Below are 16,117 nucleotides of genomic sequence, written 5' to 3' on the forward strand. Positions count from 1 at the left end.
CGCGAGGGATGTTTGTCTTGTGTTTTGTTGTCTTCCGCTATGAAGAGGGATCTTTCGTATCTTCAAGTTGCTGAATCTTCTGTTTCACGTATGTAAGTACAGGACGACGACAATAGGTTTTATATGAGTTACTTGGATGTTTAAATTGTATTTCTTATTTGAATTAGGTTTTCCTCTTCATATTTTTTTCTTTTAAGCATTGACCCTGTAATGCAACCTGATACAGAGACTATGTTTTATGTGTTTTTCTTTCTTTTTATATCAAGCTTTCTTTATTAAGAACCTGTTGGAATAGTTTCTCTGGTACTAAGGACGAGGGAAGGAGAATATCTCTTTAGTCTGGTTTTATATACGAGAAGGGTGAATCTTGTTGCAGCTCAGCAGGGGAAAGAGGAGGGGGCTCCTTTGGGTCAATTCTGCAAGGCTTTTTTCATTGCCCTCTCTGTTTTTATTCCAATTCACTAGGGAGTTTCGAGTGACAGTTATTAGCTTCTCCCCAGCTTGGATTTAATCAATGAGGCCTCTACTCGCCAGTGAGGGAAAGACTGTGCGTAAGGCCTCGGGGGAAGTAAAGAGAAGACAAGGGGGGGGGGTTAATTTCCCTGTTGTTGGGTGTGAAGACTACGGATTCTGTCTTGGGGACTGGCTGTCCCCAGAGAAGGTTATTTGGTGGGAACCGGACTGGGTGGCCAGCCCTGCTCGATTCCGTTGGCTAGGTGCTTTGGGACTGGCAGCGATATCAGATCTATGCTGTGTAATCGCTTAGAGCATTTTCTAGCGCCCGGTCCTATCCTTCTTGGGCTCTAAGTGGTATACGTCACTGGCTCCTTCTCAGCTTTGCATACTCTCAGAGCTCCATACATTTCGTGCCTGTACATACGACAGCTGTCCCGTTCTCGGAGATAACTACATCGCCCAGAAAGCTAGCCTAATATGTCGGTTTCCTTTCAGCGTATCCAGGTCTATCCTTAACAAGTGGTCGTCTTTTGCTGCAATGCTTAATACGAGCTCCGACGTACGCCTTGATAACTGACAATATTTGGTCACAGACGACCTATCGGACCAGGTGTGACCTATTTACTCTGTCGTCCTACACTTGTGGCTTATCGCTTTTGTCTATTGTGTTGTGTGTAGTGTGTGTGGTGTGCACGAGCTGTATCAGTCAACTTAGCAAGGGCTACTCTTTTATGTGCAGCATGGGCAAGCGCACTTCCCGTCTGTGCGTTTTACCAGACTAACTCATAATGCGATTTCTGTGAAGAGACCCAAATTTGAGTCTCACTGTAACACTCAGCTTCTGTCAGTCAGGGATTGAGTTGGAATCCATCGCCTCTTAGTGAGGCTAAAAGTGTGCAGGAATAATCACGTGGGGTATTTTGTGTTCAGAGGTCGATGAGATATATTCTGTTGTGGAGATTCATGGCATTAAAGCACCACATCCAGAAGCAGTATTGGCCCCGCAGCAGAAAGAAGTTACAATGAGACATCTAAAGCAAACACTAAAGGAATCTGAGAGCAGACTTCAAGAAAGTACATTTTCTCCCGAAAATTTGAGGAGAGATGAGATTTTATTCAGCGGTTTCCACTAGAAAAATCCTGAAGTTCTACTCCCTCTTGATGCAGTGATTTTGACTAGGAGCTTAATAATGTCTGTATCTGATTAATGAAATTGTTACAGACTTGCCGGTTTCAAACCGTCCATGAAGCATACGTATAGTTACTTTTGGAAAGGAACCGTCAGTGATCTCCTTTGAGCCTGGACTGCTTATAAATATTTTGAAGGGATTTTTTCTCGTCAGTCTGATATTGCACCTGACTTTTACACATGCAACTGTTGAGCCTCGACTGTAACTGGTTTCAGGGACTAGCTTTGCAAGTGGCTCAATCAGTTGTCAACTTCCGTCTGCCCAAGGTTGTATTTCTGTAAATGTGGGACGTTATTGCAAATATCTTGTCTTGTTCTAACTGTTTGTAACAGAAAAAGTATCTGCTCCTACCTCTGGAGCACAACTCTTTGACAGGAGATCCTGCTTGGTTATTTAGTTTGTTTTCTCAACCTAGTTTATGTAGTGATGTTCTGCAGAGGCACTGCTTATATTCACAAAGAATTTCTTTAATGAGAGGTTTATGGTTTGGTCTAAATCATGGTACCTTTGCCACGGGACTGTGCAGTGAGGTGGAGTTTATACATCCCTCCCCCCCAAACAAGGCATGGCATAGATCACCTCTCTCATAGCTGCCTCTGGAATTATTGTGTAGCCCGCGTATGTGTGGTTAGTCAGTGATCCACTTAGCAGTAGACCAACTTACCTTGCTCCATTGTCCTATGTTATACATCTGCCAGTCCACTGTGAAACTGTGCTATGTGCAAGGGGTGTTGGTCCAGTTTTATTGCAGTCTTTCATCCTCACCATCCTATGTAATGGGTCTTCCCTGATGCTTTAATTGACCAAGAACAGAAGTTTGACAGTGATTTTGCTTTTGCTACAGGGAAACAGAAATAGAAGAGCTCAAGTCGCGCTGGCTCGGCATGAGGAAGACTGGCTGAAGAGGGAGTGTCATCGGTGGAAGCACAGTTGGCTTGAAGAGCAAGAGGAGATCAAACAATTAAGCAGGTTATTGAAACCATGAAACAGCTTGTGAGAAGAAAAGGATTCAAGTATTTCTCGACATTAAATTCCAACCGAAACTGGAGTCCTGCTTCAGAGCTGAGATGGCTCAGAGCGGCTCTCTGAGGATGAGCAGTGATAGAGTATACATGTGAGTCACTGGTAAATCCTTAGTTCCAAGTACATATATTCCAAATGTGGGCAACCTAGTTATGGAGACCAAGCCCTGGAGGACAGCGGCTGCTCGTAGTGATGATATGGCTAATGGGACTAACTTTTTGAAGAAATTATTCTGGCCTCTACACCTGATCTGTGATCCAGCCCTCTTCATTCCAGTGCTGGCCTGCTGCCCTAAACCAAACGCACTTGAAAGGTCTGTGCTGAAAAACTAACCTCCTCGCAGGCAGAGGAGGAGAGTGACTAGCATAGGATGGAACAGGCCATTCCGACTGATGTGGTGCCTACAGCCCGGATGTGGAGCAGCTCATCAGAACATATTCAGATCACAACATATCAGTCCCATGAGCCCATTTGCTGCCTTAAGGGATTGGATGGATTCCTGCTGGATGCTTCATGAATCTGCTTTGCTACTGGACTTAAATCACGTGATCCAACTCTGCCATCCTTTTGTCTCCATGGATCTCCAGGTAGCAAGGTTGGTAGCATTAGGGAACCATGTTATGAAGGAACTTGACTTTACAGCCTCTTGTGATGAAACATTCAGAAATGTTATTCTCCCAGGCAGGCATCCGAAAAGGTACTGAGCCGCAGTTTCCTTGTCGATCTTTTGGCTGTGCAGCCCCTATGTACACACGTGATGGGGCATTCAGCACATCAGCGAGGCGGAACGGATCCGATCATTACATCGGCGCATTACTTCGTGGCTGTTGCCTGTGCACTACACTCGCTGCGTCGTGCGCCTTTCATATCAAAACTTAAGTGCAGCTGCTGAGTCATGTGTGCTGGTTGGTGGGGAGATTACAATAGACCATAAAAGTGTGTGTGCATAATGGCAGAGTTTGTTTTTGCTCCTGCATTTTGTTGCACTATTTAGTTGAAAAATGTTGTTGTTTGAACTGAAGGAGGCTCAGTGACGTGTGCTTGGTCCTGCTAATGTACTGCACTGTACGTTAGCAAGTGCTGTCGCTTTTCATGTGTGTCTGATGCATTGATTCTTACACTAAAGGCTCATACTCCAAGGCCGCTTCGGGCACGTATGTATGTCTGGCTGCTTAGTGCTCTTGTAAAATATATTAATTGCCCTCATTCCACTGGTCGTGTAGCAAGGGACTGTAACCAAAATGCCTTCGTGTAGGTTGTTGGCATCTTGAATCTTGCTGTGTTGATAAAATAGGGGTGAATTCTATTTTATGATTTTAATCTTAATTGAACTCCTGTTGTAACTCGCTAGTCATTCAGCCATGTTAAAAACTCTCTTTAAGTGTATTGTGAATTAACTTATTTTTGCTTATTAACATGTTTTATGGAAACAGCCGCTTTATATCACAATTACAGTAAAGCTGAAAGTATGAGGTGTTTTATTTTAGCAAAACCCTCACCTGCATAAGCTATTAAAATTAATGCAGGTTTAAGGTTGAATTTTACCACCGAGGAGGCAGGAGCCAGTGAATACTTTAGGGCAGTGGTATTGAAACTGCAGTTGCGACCCACTATTGGGTCGCGCGCACTCTGGTCAGCACCCGCGAGTGGGCCGTTAAAAGTCTCTCATTGGCAGTGCTGCCTGGTAAGGCAGGCTAGTCCGTACCTGTTCAACACCACCGCTGCGCCCCGGAAGTGGCCAGCGCAGGTCTAGTTCCTAGGAGGGGGCGCACTGGGCTCCATGCGCTGCCCCCACCGAGCACTCGCTCTGCACTCCCCTTGGCCGGATACTGGCCACGGAGCTGGGGAGGGCGTGCCTATGGGCAAGAGCCACACAAAGCTACTTGTGCACCTTCCAGAGCCAACCTGCTGTGGCGCTTCTGGGGCACAGTGGGTCCGCGTGGCGCCAGGACAGGCAGCAGCTGCTTAGCACCCTTACTGCACCTGAGTGGGAGCCGCAGAGGCAAGTGTACACCCACCCACTGCCCAGCCGAGTCCCCAAAACCAGAGCCCACTCTGTACCTCAAACCCTCAGCCAGCCCAGACGCCCTCCTCCCCATACCCTGTCCCAGGCCAGAGCCCCTCCCGCACCTGAACCCTCATTCCAGCCCCACCCCTGCCCCCACCCTCTGCTCCAGTCCTGAGCCCCTCCACACCCCAACCCTCATTCCAGCTCTGCTGGGTTGTAGACAAAAACAATTTTCTTCAGCTGGGTCAGAAGAAGTTTGCAAACCACTGCACTGGGGTACTGTAGATGGCATGTGTTACAACGCAGAATTGGTCTGGAACTTGTTCTGGCTCCCAAAGCAGCTAGTGAGATGAAGTGTTCTATATTCATCACCAGTCCCAAGCCATCGGAGTTCCACCTTCCACCTAATCGTTGTGGAGGGGTTAACTTTAATCCTTTAACATATTTAGAATTTGGCCAAGTACAGTTGCTCTGGGAACCCTCTCTTTGATGTCTGCACTGAGAAGTGTAAAATTTATCCTTAATTTTGGATCTCTGTATGTCTTTGCATTGTTTCCCTGGCTTTAAAAAAAAAAGCCAGCGGGCCTATGATTGGTTGATTGACTTTTGAAACACTGCTCTAACCTTGCGCTGCCATACGCGTACATCCAAATGCAATGCGTGGTGCCCCTCTGTGCACTACTGGAATTGATGTGCAGATCCTAGAGGATGTAGCATTGGCTGGTGGATACCACATAAGATGAGTCTATGCCTGATTCTCTGAACCTTCTTGCAGTGAGACCTTAAGACTGTAACCTTACTATTGTTCAGTTTTTCCTTTTGTAAGTAAATGTAACGCACCTCCCCCTGCCCTCCTACATCAGAGGGAGTTGTAAGGTCTACTTGATATTCATGAATGCTTTGCAGTCCTTGACTGGATGGGCTAGCACTGATAGATATTAAATACTCATGGGCAGTGGAATAATGGCCGCGTGTGTGGGAACATCCGCAGGCAGGTAGCTCATTACATACTTATGAGGTTTACCTGGCCATAGCATTTCCCTGCATTAATAAGCATTCTGTGACTGCACCTTTGCTCTCCCAGTAATCTGCATTCTTAAACACCTCCTCCATTTCCTGCTGCTATTAGTGTTCACTGTGGCCTAAGGCTACGGAGAGGGGTGTAAGTGAATGTAAGCACGTCAAATTAGTGTAAGTTAAGCTCAGGAGGCTGTAAGATGACAGAATTAAAGCCTTTCCTGTCTACTCACTGCCACCTTAAATGCTTTCTGTACAATCCCAGCTTGTGACCCTTCCCATTTTCCCAGCAGCACCTAACTTGGACTGCCTTACACTTGTCACTTACACACCTCTACAAGCCCCCAGTATTTACACCGTGTGCACTCTGACTACCTACTGAACTAAACAGTAGGATTCTGCTCAGCCAGGTGGAGACGTCAGTCAAAATTTCATCTCAGGGCTGAGACACAGCATGGGAATTTCACAGGCATTTGTTAAAGGCAGGCTGAAACACCTTACAGGTGCTCAAACATGTGATTTCTTACCCTAACATTTTAACAAGCAGAACAATAATTAATCCTCTTCCTTAGCTATATGTACTCAATGAGAATCCTGCTTTGTTCACATGGTGATGTAGGGTATTATAAGCCAACTTCCTGTTCCAAAGAATGTGGTTGTGAAGGCAGAAAACCAACCAGGGGCAACAGTTCTGATACAGTTCCCAGGTTAAATTGAGCTCACACATCATGGCAGAATCCCAGGAGATATTAGGAGGAGAGCTATTGGTTGGTATTCTGAACGCAGAGGGCTTGTGCTTTAGAGAGAAAGGTTTGACTAGACTGTTGAGTAGGCAACGCATAGATTGATGGGAAGTTCAGATATAGAAAAGTACAGAAACGAAAGAAAAGATAAATTGTCGACTAGGTACGTATGAGACCCAAACATTCCCTCCCTGAGCTTTTAAAAATCCGGTTTCCTGATTGGTCCTGTGGTCAGGTGTTTGGTTCCCTTTGTTAACCCTTTACAGGTAAAAGAAACATTAACCCTTAGCTATCTGTTTATGACAGAAGCCAGTTCACACTGTGTGTGTGGCTATGTGTACTTGTGCACCTTGAAGACTACATCACAAAATGGACTTAGAGTTGCCCTGCCTACTGTTTACATGCCCTGCTACCTTGTGGCATCCATGGCCCCAAGTTAGGATCCCTATACCATGCATGGGGAGAGTTTGATGCCTAAGATCCACAAATGTCAGCAGGCTGAGCTAAGAGCCACTTCAGTTAAACAATAGACTCACAGAATATCAGCGTTGGAAGATCATCTAGTCCAACCCCCTGCTCAAAGCAGGACCAATCCCCAGATGGATTTTTGCCCTAAATCCTTAATAGTCCCCTCAAGGGTTGAACTCACAACCCTGAATTTAGCAGGCCAACACTCAAACTACTGAGCTATCCTTCCCCCCTAAGGAAATGCAGAGGGAGAGGGATGAGGCCTAAGAGGGAGTTAGCTGACTAGGTCTGGGCCAAAGAGAGGCACTGGCCTTTGCTCAGGTTTCACAGCTGCGTAAACCCTTTCTTGTTAACAAAAAAACAAACAAACCAATGGTGGTGTCTTCACAACCTTTAGCCCTGTGGTAAGAGCACTCAACCAGTATGAGAGACCCCCAGATTCAAATCCCCACCTCTGCCTGAGGAGGAGCATGGGCTTGAACTTGGGTCTCCCACCTTTCAGGGGCATGCCCTAATCACTGGGTTATGGAGTCACTCTGTAGCCCCATGGATTCATTTAAATAACAAGACAGACTGAGAAACCCACCCCAGAATATCCCATAACACATTAGGCATTGCATCTCCAAGTCTATTTTGTGATCTAGCCTTCAGTGTGCACATGTACGCATAGTCACACACACAGTCTGAACTGGCTTCCTCCTAAAATAACTCATCCACTAGGATATTGTAATATCCTTTCAACTAATGCCATCCACCAGATTGGGCTCTGCAGGAGAGATAAGTTGGGGAACACTAAGTTTCAGGGTCCTGCTGGGGCTTAGAGTGATCTACGAGCCCAGACAGCAGGACTGAGATGGCTGTGCACCTGCCCAGTCGGAGAAATGAAGGCTCCTAGGGGACTTTAATGAGCAGAAATGTAAGAGCTGGGGGAATGCAAGTGTCTACAGGCAGCAGCCAAACAGGCAAGTTTCAAGATCTAATTTTGCATTTAGCCACTTAAAGTGTCAGTTAGGTACCTAAATCCCTTTGTGGATCTAGCCTTGAGATGACATTATCTTCTGCATCCACTCCACACTCAACTTCCTCTTTAGTCAATGAGAGTTGTATGTGTGAAGTAAGAGCCAAAAGGATTAAACCACGTACTACTACATGAAAACATCAGACTTAGATGTGAAATCTGGCTGACACAGCCCTTAGGTTAGTGGAGACCATGTATCTTGTGACACTGAGGTGATCAAGTTTCCATGGTGGCAGAAAAGTAGGATGGAGTGCATTCCTGACTAACCCTTTACCAATAGCACAGTCCCTGCCTGTAAATCTACACAGTGGCACTGAGGTGCAAGATGTTTTATTCTCCAGTCCAGAGGATTGATCCCACAGTATAGAATGGTGAGGATAAGATAACAGAATTAAAACTGGGAGAGAGTAACAAGCACTTGCCTCATAACTGGGCTGCTATCACTTCCCTTGTATGAACCTGAGTTACTGCTACTGGCTGAAGAAGCCCCATAATTCTGATTGAAGTTAACAGGACTCAACTGATTTCTGCACAGTACTGACAACAGGTCCTTCTCACGAGAAGTAGGCGGACTGGCTCCAGACTTGTATGATGAAGATCCATTATTCCGTCCATGAGGGCCACGACTGAAGGCAAACCAAAATGAGTAAAGTTTGTTGGGTTATACTGCACCATGCAACTCACAGCATGTCCTGCTATAAGGTCACCCTATGATGCTCTATAAAATGAATCAGAGCAGCTGGGGAGTAGGAAAATCTTAGGGAAGCTCTACTCTGGAGCTGGAGGGGTAAATTCCAGCTCGAGGAGACATGCCCTCACTAGCTTTGATCAAGTTAGCACACTAAAAATAGCAGCATAGCTGTGGGGATGGTTGGTGGTGGGTCAGACTAGCCTCCTGGATACGTACCTAGGATCTCAGGTCAGATTGTACCTCGAGCACCTAGACCATTGTCTCACCACACCTACACTGCTGTTTTTAGCGCAAATACACATACCTGAGCTGAAAATTACACCTCCAGCTGCAGTTTAGACATGCCCTTAGCATCTCCAGGTACCATGTATCTTTCAATGACCATGAAGCAGTTAGTCAGAATCAGATGGTTTAGAGAAAATTACAAGATCTATCTTTCTATACTTAGGTTTCTGTTTCCACTGACTCCACCCTACTCTCCTCATTCCCACTACATCCATCTAAGTTAGCAAGCTGCATATTTGAGTTTTCTGGTCTACACTCAAGTAATTAGAAGACTGCAGTCTACTTTGGTATTTACCAAGAGACTTCCTCAGTCAGGCTTGCAGCAGGACCCCTGTTCTTGGGGGCCAATTAAGGCTTGTGGCAAGACTTCTTGATCCTTAGCAAGTGGCCTGAGAGGCCACAATGGCCAGTAAAAAGAAGTTTTGCTTGAAGCACTGTTCCTTTGCCCTTTCAGCATAGCGTACTTCGAACTGTCACTGCCAACTACTGATGTACTTAGATAATGGTCTGAACCTGACTGAGGGAATGCTGAAATAGCCCCAAAGGCTCAGTACCTGGAGAGCTTCAAGACAACACAGCTGCATCCTCCAAGTCACTCTCATACCTGTCCCTCCCCAGTCTTAAAACATTCTGAACTATTCACTATTTGCGCTTGAAAGCAACTCCAATCAGTGCTGGCCAATACCCAGGCATCTGGTAAGGACCTGTGACATTCTGGAAACTGTTTATAAAGTTACATTTTAGTCTGTAAACACTTCTAGCCACTTTCATGAAATATCACTACCACTCTCCCACATGGAAACTGTTCCTCTAAATTGTAACAAAAAGTTAAAACATATTTCCAAAGAAATGGAAAAAAAGAAATCCAGCCAGAAAATGAGAAGGATACTACACATAATTGAAAATATTACAGAACTCATGAAGCAAAAATCCTTTCCTCTTAAAACTGTTTGGCCTGGTTTCCTCTCTCTTCTGAAAATGAACACTTTATATGGAACAGATGGTTGCATGGTGGTGCTGCAAGCTGGCACGGCAGTGCTGTGGTTTGGGTTACTTCATAAGTAGCTTACAATAAAATGCAGGAGTGTGGCTATGACGTCACTGAAATGCTACAGAATCAAGTGTGACACAATTAAGTCCAACTGCCTTTTTTTTTTTTTTGTTAATTCTTAAACAGAGCAAAGGCAAACATTTTAAAACAAAAGTGAAAGGAAAGGACTATTTAAATTTTCTTTGCTCAGGACTATTTCTAATGTGGTTTTTTTGTTGTTGTTGTTGTTTTTTGCAAGCCAGAATCTGTACAGTCCTTGACTGTCCCAAGAGGTGCATTTGAAGGAATGTTATCATGACTTCAGGGCAAATTAAGACTGGTATCTTGCATGGAATATTTAAAGCTACAACAAGAGGTCATACTGCTAGTAATAAATAAAGCAGGTTTAGGATTTAATCATTTAGTTATTACACTTGAGTTAAACACAAAACCGCACTGTTGCAGCTGCTACCTATTCTCCTTCAATACAGCATGAACAGAGCGAAACTGCTGTTTATTTACATATCGATACAAAGACAGAGATCAGATTCTCTTTCAGTTAGGCATTATGCTACCAATCCCTGCACATTGGGTAGGTTATGATCATGGATGAGCTCAGGTGACTTGAAAATATGGGAATCATGCTGTCCCTCCACTCTCTCTGCCAGCTTCAGTCTTGTGATTCCACAAAGAGCAGGGATCTTGTCTTGTCAATTTCAACGCTCCCTGACAGCTCAAAAAGACTGTAAGCAGCAAGGATTGTGTAGGCACAGCACAATGTGCATATGTCTAGAGCCCTGCAAATCTGCAGATATCCACAGACCACGTTTGCAGACTGTGGATTGGATGTGGATACAAATTTTGTATCTGACACGTGACGTGGAGGCAACTTACAGAAATATTTCATCAAAGGCATTTTTAATACATACCTTTCAAGACCAGGTATTTTATACTTATTAATACAAAGGAGTGGAACTTGATATTTAGCAACAGGAATTAAAGACACAAGGATCAACCCTGCAAGGCATATGGTGAGCTGACAATTTGTCACAGCAGGAAAACAAAATGATGTGACCAGAAGGTTAAGGTCAATTGGTTGGAATGGTTGCTTTTAACTAAGCTCACACACAGCTGTTTCCCCTTCTTTCTATGTTAAACATTATTTTTTTATGTAGCTGACAGGATCTCAAAGGTATGTCATGAATGAACAGAACTGTTGTTGGTCACATGATCCTACTGTATAACATTTATATTCTCCAAATACATCACATTTGTTCTCTCCTAGATCACAGATTCTAATCAACATCAGTACTATCAGAGAACACACTGCAGTCCAAATTATCTTAAAAGGTGCAACAGTTGTGAATAAGCCTGGCATTCCACTAAGCAACACCCATAGTATAAGATAAATTGCTTTGCTTACTTGCGAGAAAAAGAGGCTCTCTTGCTCCCAGCAGCAGACATATGGACTTCAGGAGCTGAAATGCTGCCTGTGCTGCTTGAAGAGCTAAAATCAGCTTCACTCCCTGGAAAGGAAAAGGGAAGAGTAAAAACATGATGGAAATTCTAACTCAAAGACTGATACACTGTTTTTTAAAAGTGACGATGAATCATAGCCATCCTTCCCCTGCCCATCCCATGTCAGCCTGTGTTTTCAAACACCCCCTCCAGAAGAAAGTGTGGATATATTCCAGACTTTCAACAGCTCCCTCAAAACAGACACTTCAACAACAATAGAACACAACAGACATTACAACTTCTATTCTGCGTAAGTCACTTTAGAAGCAGGCTATAAACATTTGTATGAAACACAGCTACCTGAGTGGGGCTGCTGACCATTCTTTCAAGTGCTTAGTCATACTAAGCAAACAGCTGCTGTTGGATTCTCCACACTTTAAACAGGAAAATATTATTTATCTGGGGGGGGGGGGGCAGCGGATCCACTTATCAGATCATCTGTTTCTATTATCCACATACAGGCTTTAATTTGACAGAGAAATAGTAAGGCACCTCTAAACAGTCTTACAGTAATCCAGTAACAATGCCTGGCTTTAGGCTGCTTCTTTGGTATTAAGCCATACTATCTGATTACTAACTTTCTACGATTTACAGCTTCCATTTTCCAGACTCTGTTATTTAAAGGAGCATGGCACCCATTTTGCTGAGCCCAGAAGTATGATAGTTCACTGGGTAAAAAGCTCTTATCGCCTGTAAAATACTTGGCGATTTTTTCAGGTTTGTCATATCCAAACCCAGTGCTGCAAACAAACAGCCATGAAAAAAAGATGCCAATGTGCGAGCTCCTTGGGAGAGAATGGAAATAAGCTTCCAACTTGCTTTAATAATAGCTTATCGGCCAGAAGAAAAATTACTATGTACATAATGTCTTTCATCCCTGGATCCCAAAGCACTTAGCAACCATTAATTAATCCCTGCAAAACCTCATTAATTATATAGAAGTTACACATGGATAAATGGCAGCAGGAAGAGGTGAGTTATCCAAGGTCATGTAGCAAGTCAGTGGAGGAACAGGAAGTGTGCACGTTGAACCTTCCCGTCCAGCTTGGCAGATATACCAAGGAGGGGAATTCAGCTCTTAAAGGGAGGAGAAAGGATAGATAAAGTAGTTGTGTACTGCCCTCCTCTACAAGAGTTCCTCTATGAGGGGGCTAGCTCTGTGGTTTGAGCACTAGCCTGCTAAACCCAAGGTTGTAAATTCAATCCTTGAAGGGGCCACTTATGGAGCTGGGGCAAAATCAGTACTTGGACCTGCTAGTGAAGGCAGGGGGCTGGACTCAATGATTATTCAGGGTCCCTTCCAGCTCTATGAGCTAGATGTATCTCCAAATATTATATTAAGACAGCTTTAAATTGTGGCTTAGGCTCAAAGAAAACCAGAGGCTTCTCTGGGGGATATGCTGAATCAATTATCCCCTCTCCAGTCAGCACCATCCACTTCTCCAGCTGTGGTGGGTGCTTGAAAACCTCCCAGCAAGTGAGAGCTGGGGGCACAGTGTTGCTAGGCCATTTCCACTTCCAGAACCCAGCACTGTGGGTAATGCTAGTGTTGCCTGAACCTGAACCCTGCCCTTTATTTTTGAATCTTGGAGTTCTCAGGCTCATTAAGTCTTTCATATGCAGGCGGGCAGCTGAGAACATCTTCCAATGCTCCCAAGTGCTCTACACTGGAAAATTACATTGTCAGCACATGTTAGCTGACATGCTATTAAACATACTGCACTTGACATGGACAGGTCTGTTTAACTTCGTGTCAGCCGGTTGGGGCTGCAGCACACTTAGGCCATGCACAGTCTAACACGATGTAATTTTCTAGTTTACACAAGCTGCTAGTATCACAAGTGACATCACTCCAGCGCTGTACATTCAGATTTAAATGCCAATGGCAAATAATACAGTCCAGGCTCCGTCAGGTAAGCACTTCCTACCCCACGACATTTAATCCTGCTGGATTCTGTGCATCCCAGCAGCCACCTTGTTTTTTATAGCTGCAGATCCACAGGATATAGACTGACTAGCTTGTTAACCCGTTACAAACACAAAAGCAATTGAGATACCACAGAAGCAAAACACTTAAAAACAAAACCAACTCAAGCCATTCTCATGATTAAATATGCTCTCTTGTGAGGATGACAGTTCACAATGGAACCTGTTTTAGGGGAATTTGGGGAGAGATTTTTTGGGGGTTTTCACATTTTGAGAACCTTGACTATGCTTTTCCATCAGCTCTTTGCTAACCGGCAAAAAGCCATAATCTAGACAAACATGGGTGTTCTTATAATTACTATGTTGTTTTTTCAGTTATCTAGAGCAGTGGTTTTCAAACTAGGGCCACCGCTTGTTCAGGAAAAGCCCCTGGTGGGCCGAGCCGGTTTGTTTACCTGCCACGTCCGCAGGTTCGGCCGATCGCGGCTCTCAATGGCTGCAATTCACCGCTCCAGACCAATGGGGGTGGCTGGAAGTGGTGGCCAGGACGTCCCTTGGCCCACACTGCTTCCTGCAGCTCCCATTGGCCTGGGACGGCAAACTGCGGCCACTGGGAGTTGCAATTGGCCAAACCTGCAGATGCGGCAGGTAAACAAACTGGCCCGGCCTGCCCGGGATTTTCCCTGCACAAGCAGTGACCCTAGTTTGAGAACCACTGGTGTAGAGGACAACATGGGCCACAGCAGGGACATAGCTGCAGCAGACAGCAATGTAGCAGTAGGGCAGCCTGAGGAGACAGCTGTTGCTTGGACCTAGACAAGCCCACTGGGTGCCTCTCTAGCCTCTGGAGCAGCCCAGGAAGGGAAGGCGCAACGATGGCTTAAAGCTACCCTGGGCTGCAAGTTCTGGGCTCTGCCTCGAATATGCATAGCACAGACCCTCAAACCTCTGTCTGATAAGTCTATGAACTCATTTTGTTGACCTCAAAACACAAATTTACAGTCCAATTCTTAAAAAGCGATTCTAGAAAAAAGGCATCACAAGGCTCCAGTTCTATTGCTGCTAACTGGTTCCATATCAAATACATTCAGTTTACATGTAAAAAGATGGTTTTTTTTCTGCCATCTCTGCAAACACAACCAGTAATACAGATTCCACCAGCCAAATTAAAGCCTCAACAACTTGCTCAGCTGAACCACACAGAAAGAAAACGGAAAGGTGGGGGATTGTGGAGAGGGAAAACAATGCCGCTTGCTTGTACTAAAGTGTTTATAGACTGTATCCACCTACATATGCCACTGAGTCCATCCTTGGGGATGCAAAGTAACTGAAAATGGGATATAATGCCTAAAGCAACAATAGAGTTTTCTCTATAAACAAAACATTCCTATAATCCATTCCTATATAATATATAGAATCATTTTGTTTTAAATATTCATGAGATAACATCTATGTATATAAATTACAAATATAAAGTTTACAAACAAGACTAGGGCAGGTAAACACATTATGAATATTACATACCTATACTACGCTCCAGCCCCAAACAGGAAGTCAGTGACTTTCTCAAGCAAAGTAAAGTATTGGCTTTTATGCAGACAGGGACAGCCTCAGATGAGGAAAGTCAATGATTAAGTAGACCATATCATAATCAGATCTTGTTATTGAGAGTATTCCAAGGAAGCAAAGCTTAATAATACCCTCCTTCTGAACCGATTCACTTGGAGTAAAGTACAGTGAAGGGCTGCCAAGCCAGGCATTGTAGATAAAGATAAGCAGGTACTGAAACTGTAACCATCTCCAATTCTGGGATCCTTATAAGAGAACTGTACTAAACCTGGGCCTGGGGCTGTTTCCACCGATCAAGAATTCTATGGCCTCAATTCTGCAGACACTTACGTCCATGCTTAACTTTGAGCATGTGTATATACAGGATCTTTCACAGCTTCTTTTATATTAAAGGTATCAAACTTGCTGGTGTTTCTAAGCATGACAGACAACATTCAGGCTACAACTCAACTCTGTGTAACTCAAACTCACTCATACCATTGAGACTTTAAAAAAAATATTTTCTCCACTTGTCATGCATCTTTGCCTAAAGCAGTAAGACCATTTGTGTTCAAGCACAGCTATTAATATGCACTTACCCCATAGGTAAGTATTCCAGCTGATAAGATGTGATAACAGAACAAAAGGTGAAGTGACTTGCCAAAGGCCCAAAGCAACTCAATGGTAGAGCTAGGATTAGTACTCAGGCTCTCCTAATTCCCAAGGCTGTGCCCATTTGCCAGGCTACACTGCTTTGGGAGTGTTTATAAGAGTCCATGATACACTTTTGTTGTTGCAACAATTTTTGGGTTCTATGGCTCACAGATCTGAACCATAAAATGGCCTCAAAAGCCACACTAAATGTGGAAACAGTTTAAATCTCTCAAGTATTATATGTTCTTCTGTCCTCACAGCATCAGACTTATCCTGAGGTTTCTTTACTTTAGATGACAGAGTCACCTCCTTTTTACTGTAAAACAAGTCAAATGCTGCATACATCATGCCTCACACATTTCTCATTTGAAATTCATTCAAAAACATATTTTTTCCCATGCCCTAGTATCATAGCTTTCCTACTCATATCTGAACCTTAGAGTTCAGAAAATAAGATGCTAGCATGAAACCTCCAAGCTTAATTACCAGCTTAGATCTGATAGCGCTGCCACCAGCCAGATTCCAGTGTCTGGCGCACTCTG

General features: G+C 44.2%; 1 protein-coding gene and 1 pseudogene across 2 annotated transcripts in view; one reads left to right on the top strand and one right to left on the bottom strand.

Annotated features, from left to right (window-relative positions):
• LOC116814681 (syntabulin) overlaps positions 1-16,117 on the bottom strand; it is a 116,093-nt gene that overhangs the window by 5,369 nt on the left and 94,607 nt on the right. The window contains exons 5-6 of one of the 2 annotated variants that reach the window (XM_032762457.2): positions 11,353-11,455; positions 8,346-8,549 (exon numbers count right to left, since the gene is read on the bottom strand). In XM_032762457.2, coding sequence (XP_032618348.1) covers positions 8,346-8,549; positions 11,353-11,455 — 307 coding nt within the window. The remainder of the gene's footprint in view (positions 1-8,345; positions 8,550-11,352; positions 11,456-16,117) is intronic. The other variant, XM_075063191.1, reaches the window with a different exon arrangement.
• Positions 2,822-3,561, top strand: LOC142046436 (syntabulin-like; annotated as a pseudogene).

Source organism: Chelonoidis abingdonii, chromosome 2 (genome assembly GCF_003597395.2).
Source record: "Chelonoidis abingdonii isolate Lonesome George chromosome 2, CheloAbing_2.0, whole genome shotgun sequence".
NCBI lineage: Eukaryota > Metazoa > Chordata > Testudines > Testudinidae > Chelonoidis > Chelonoidis abingdonii.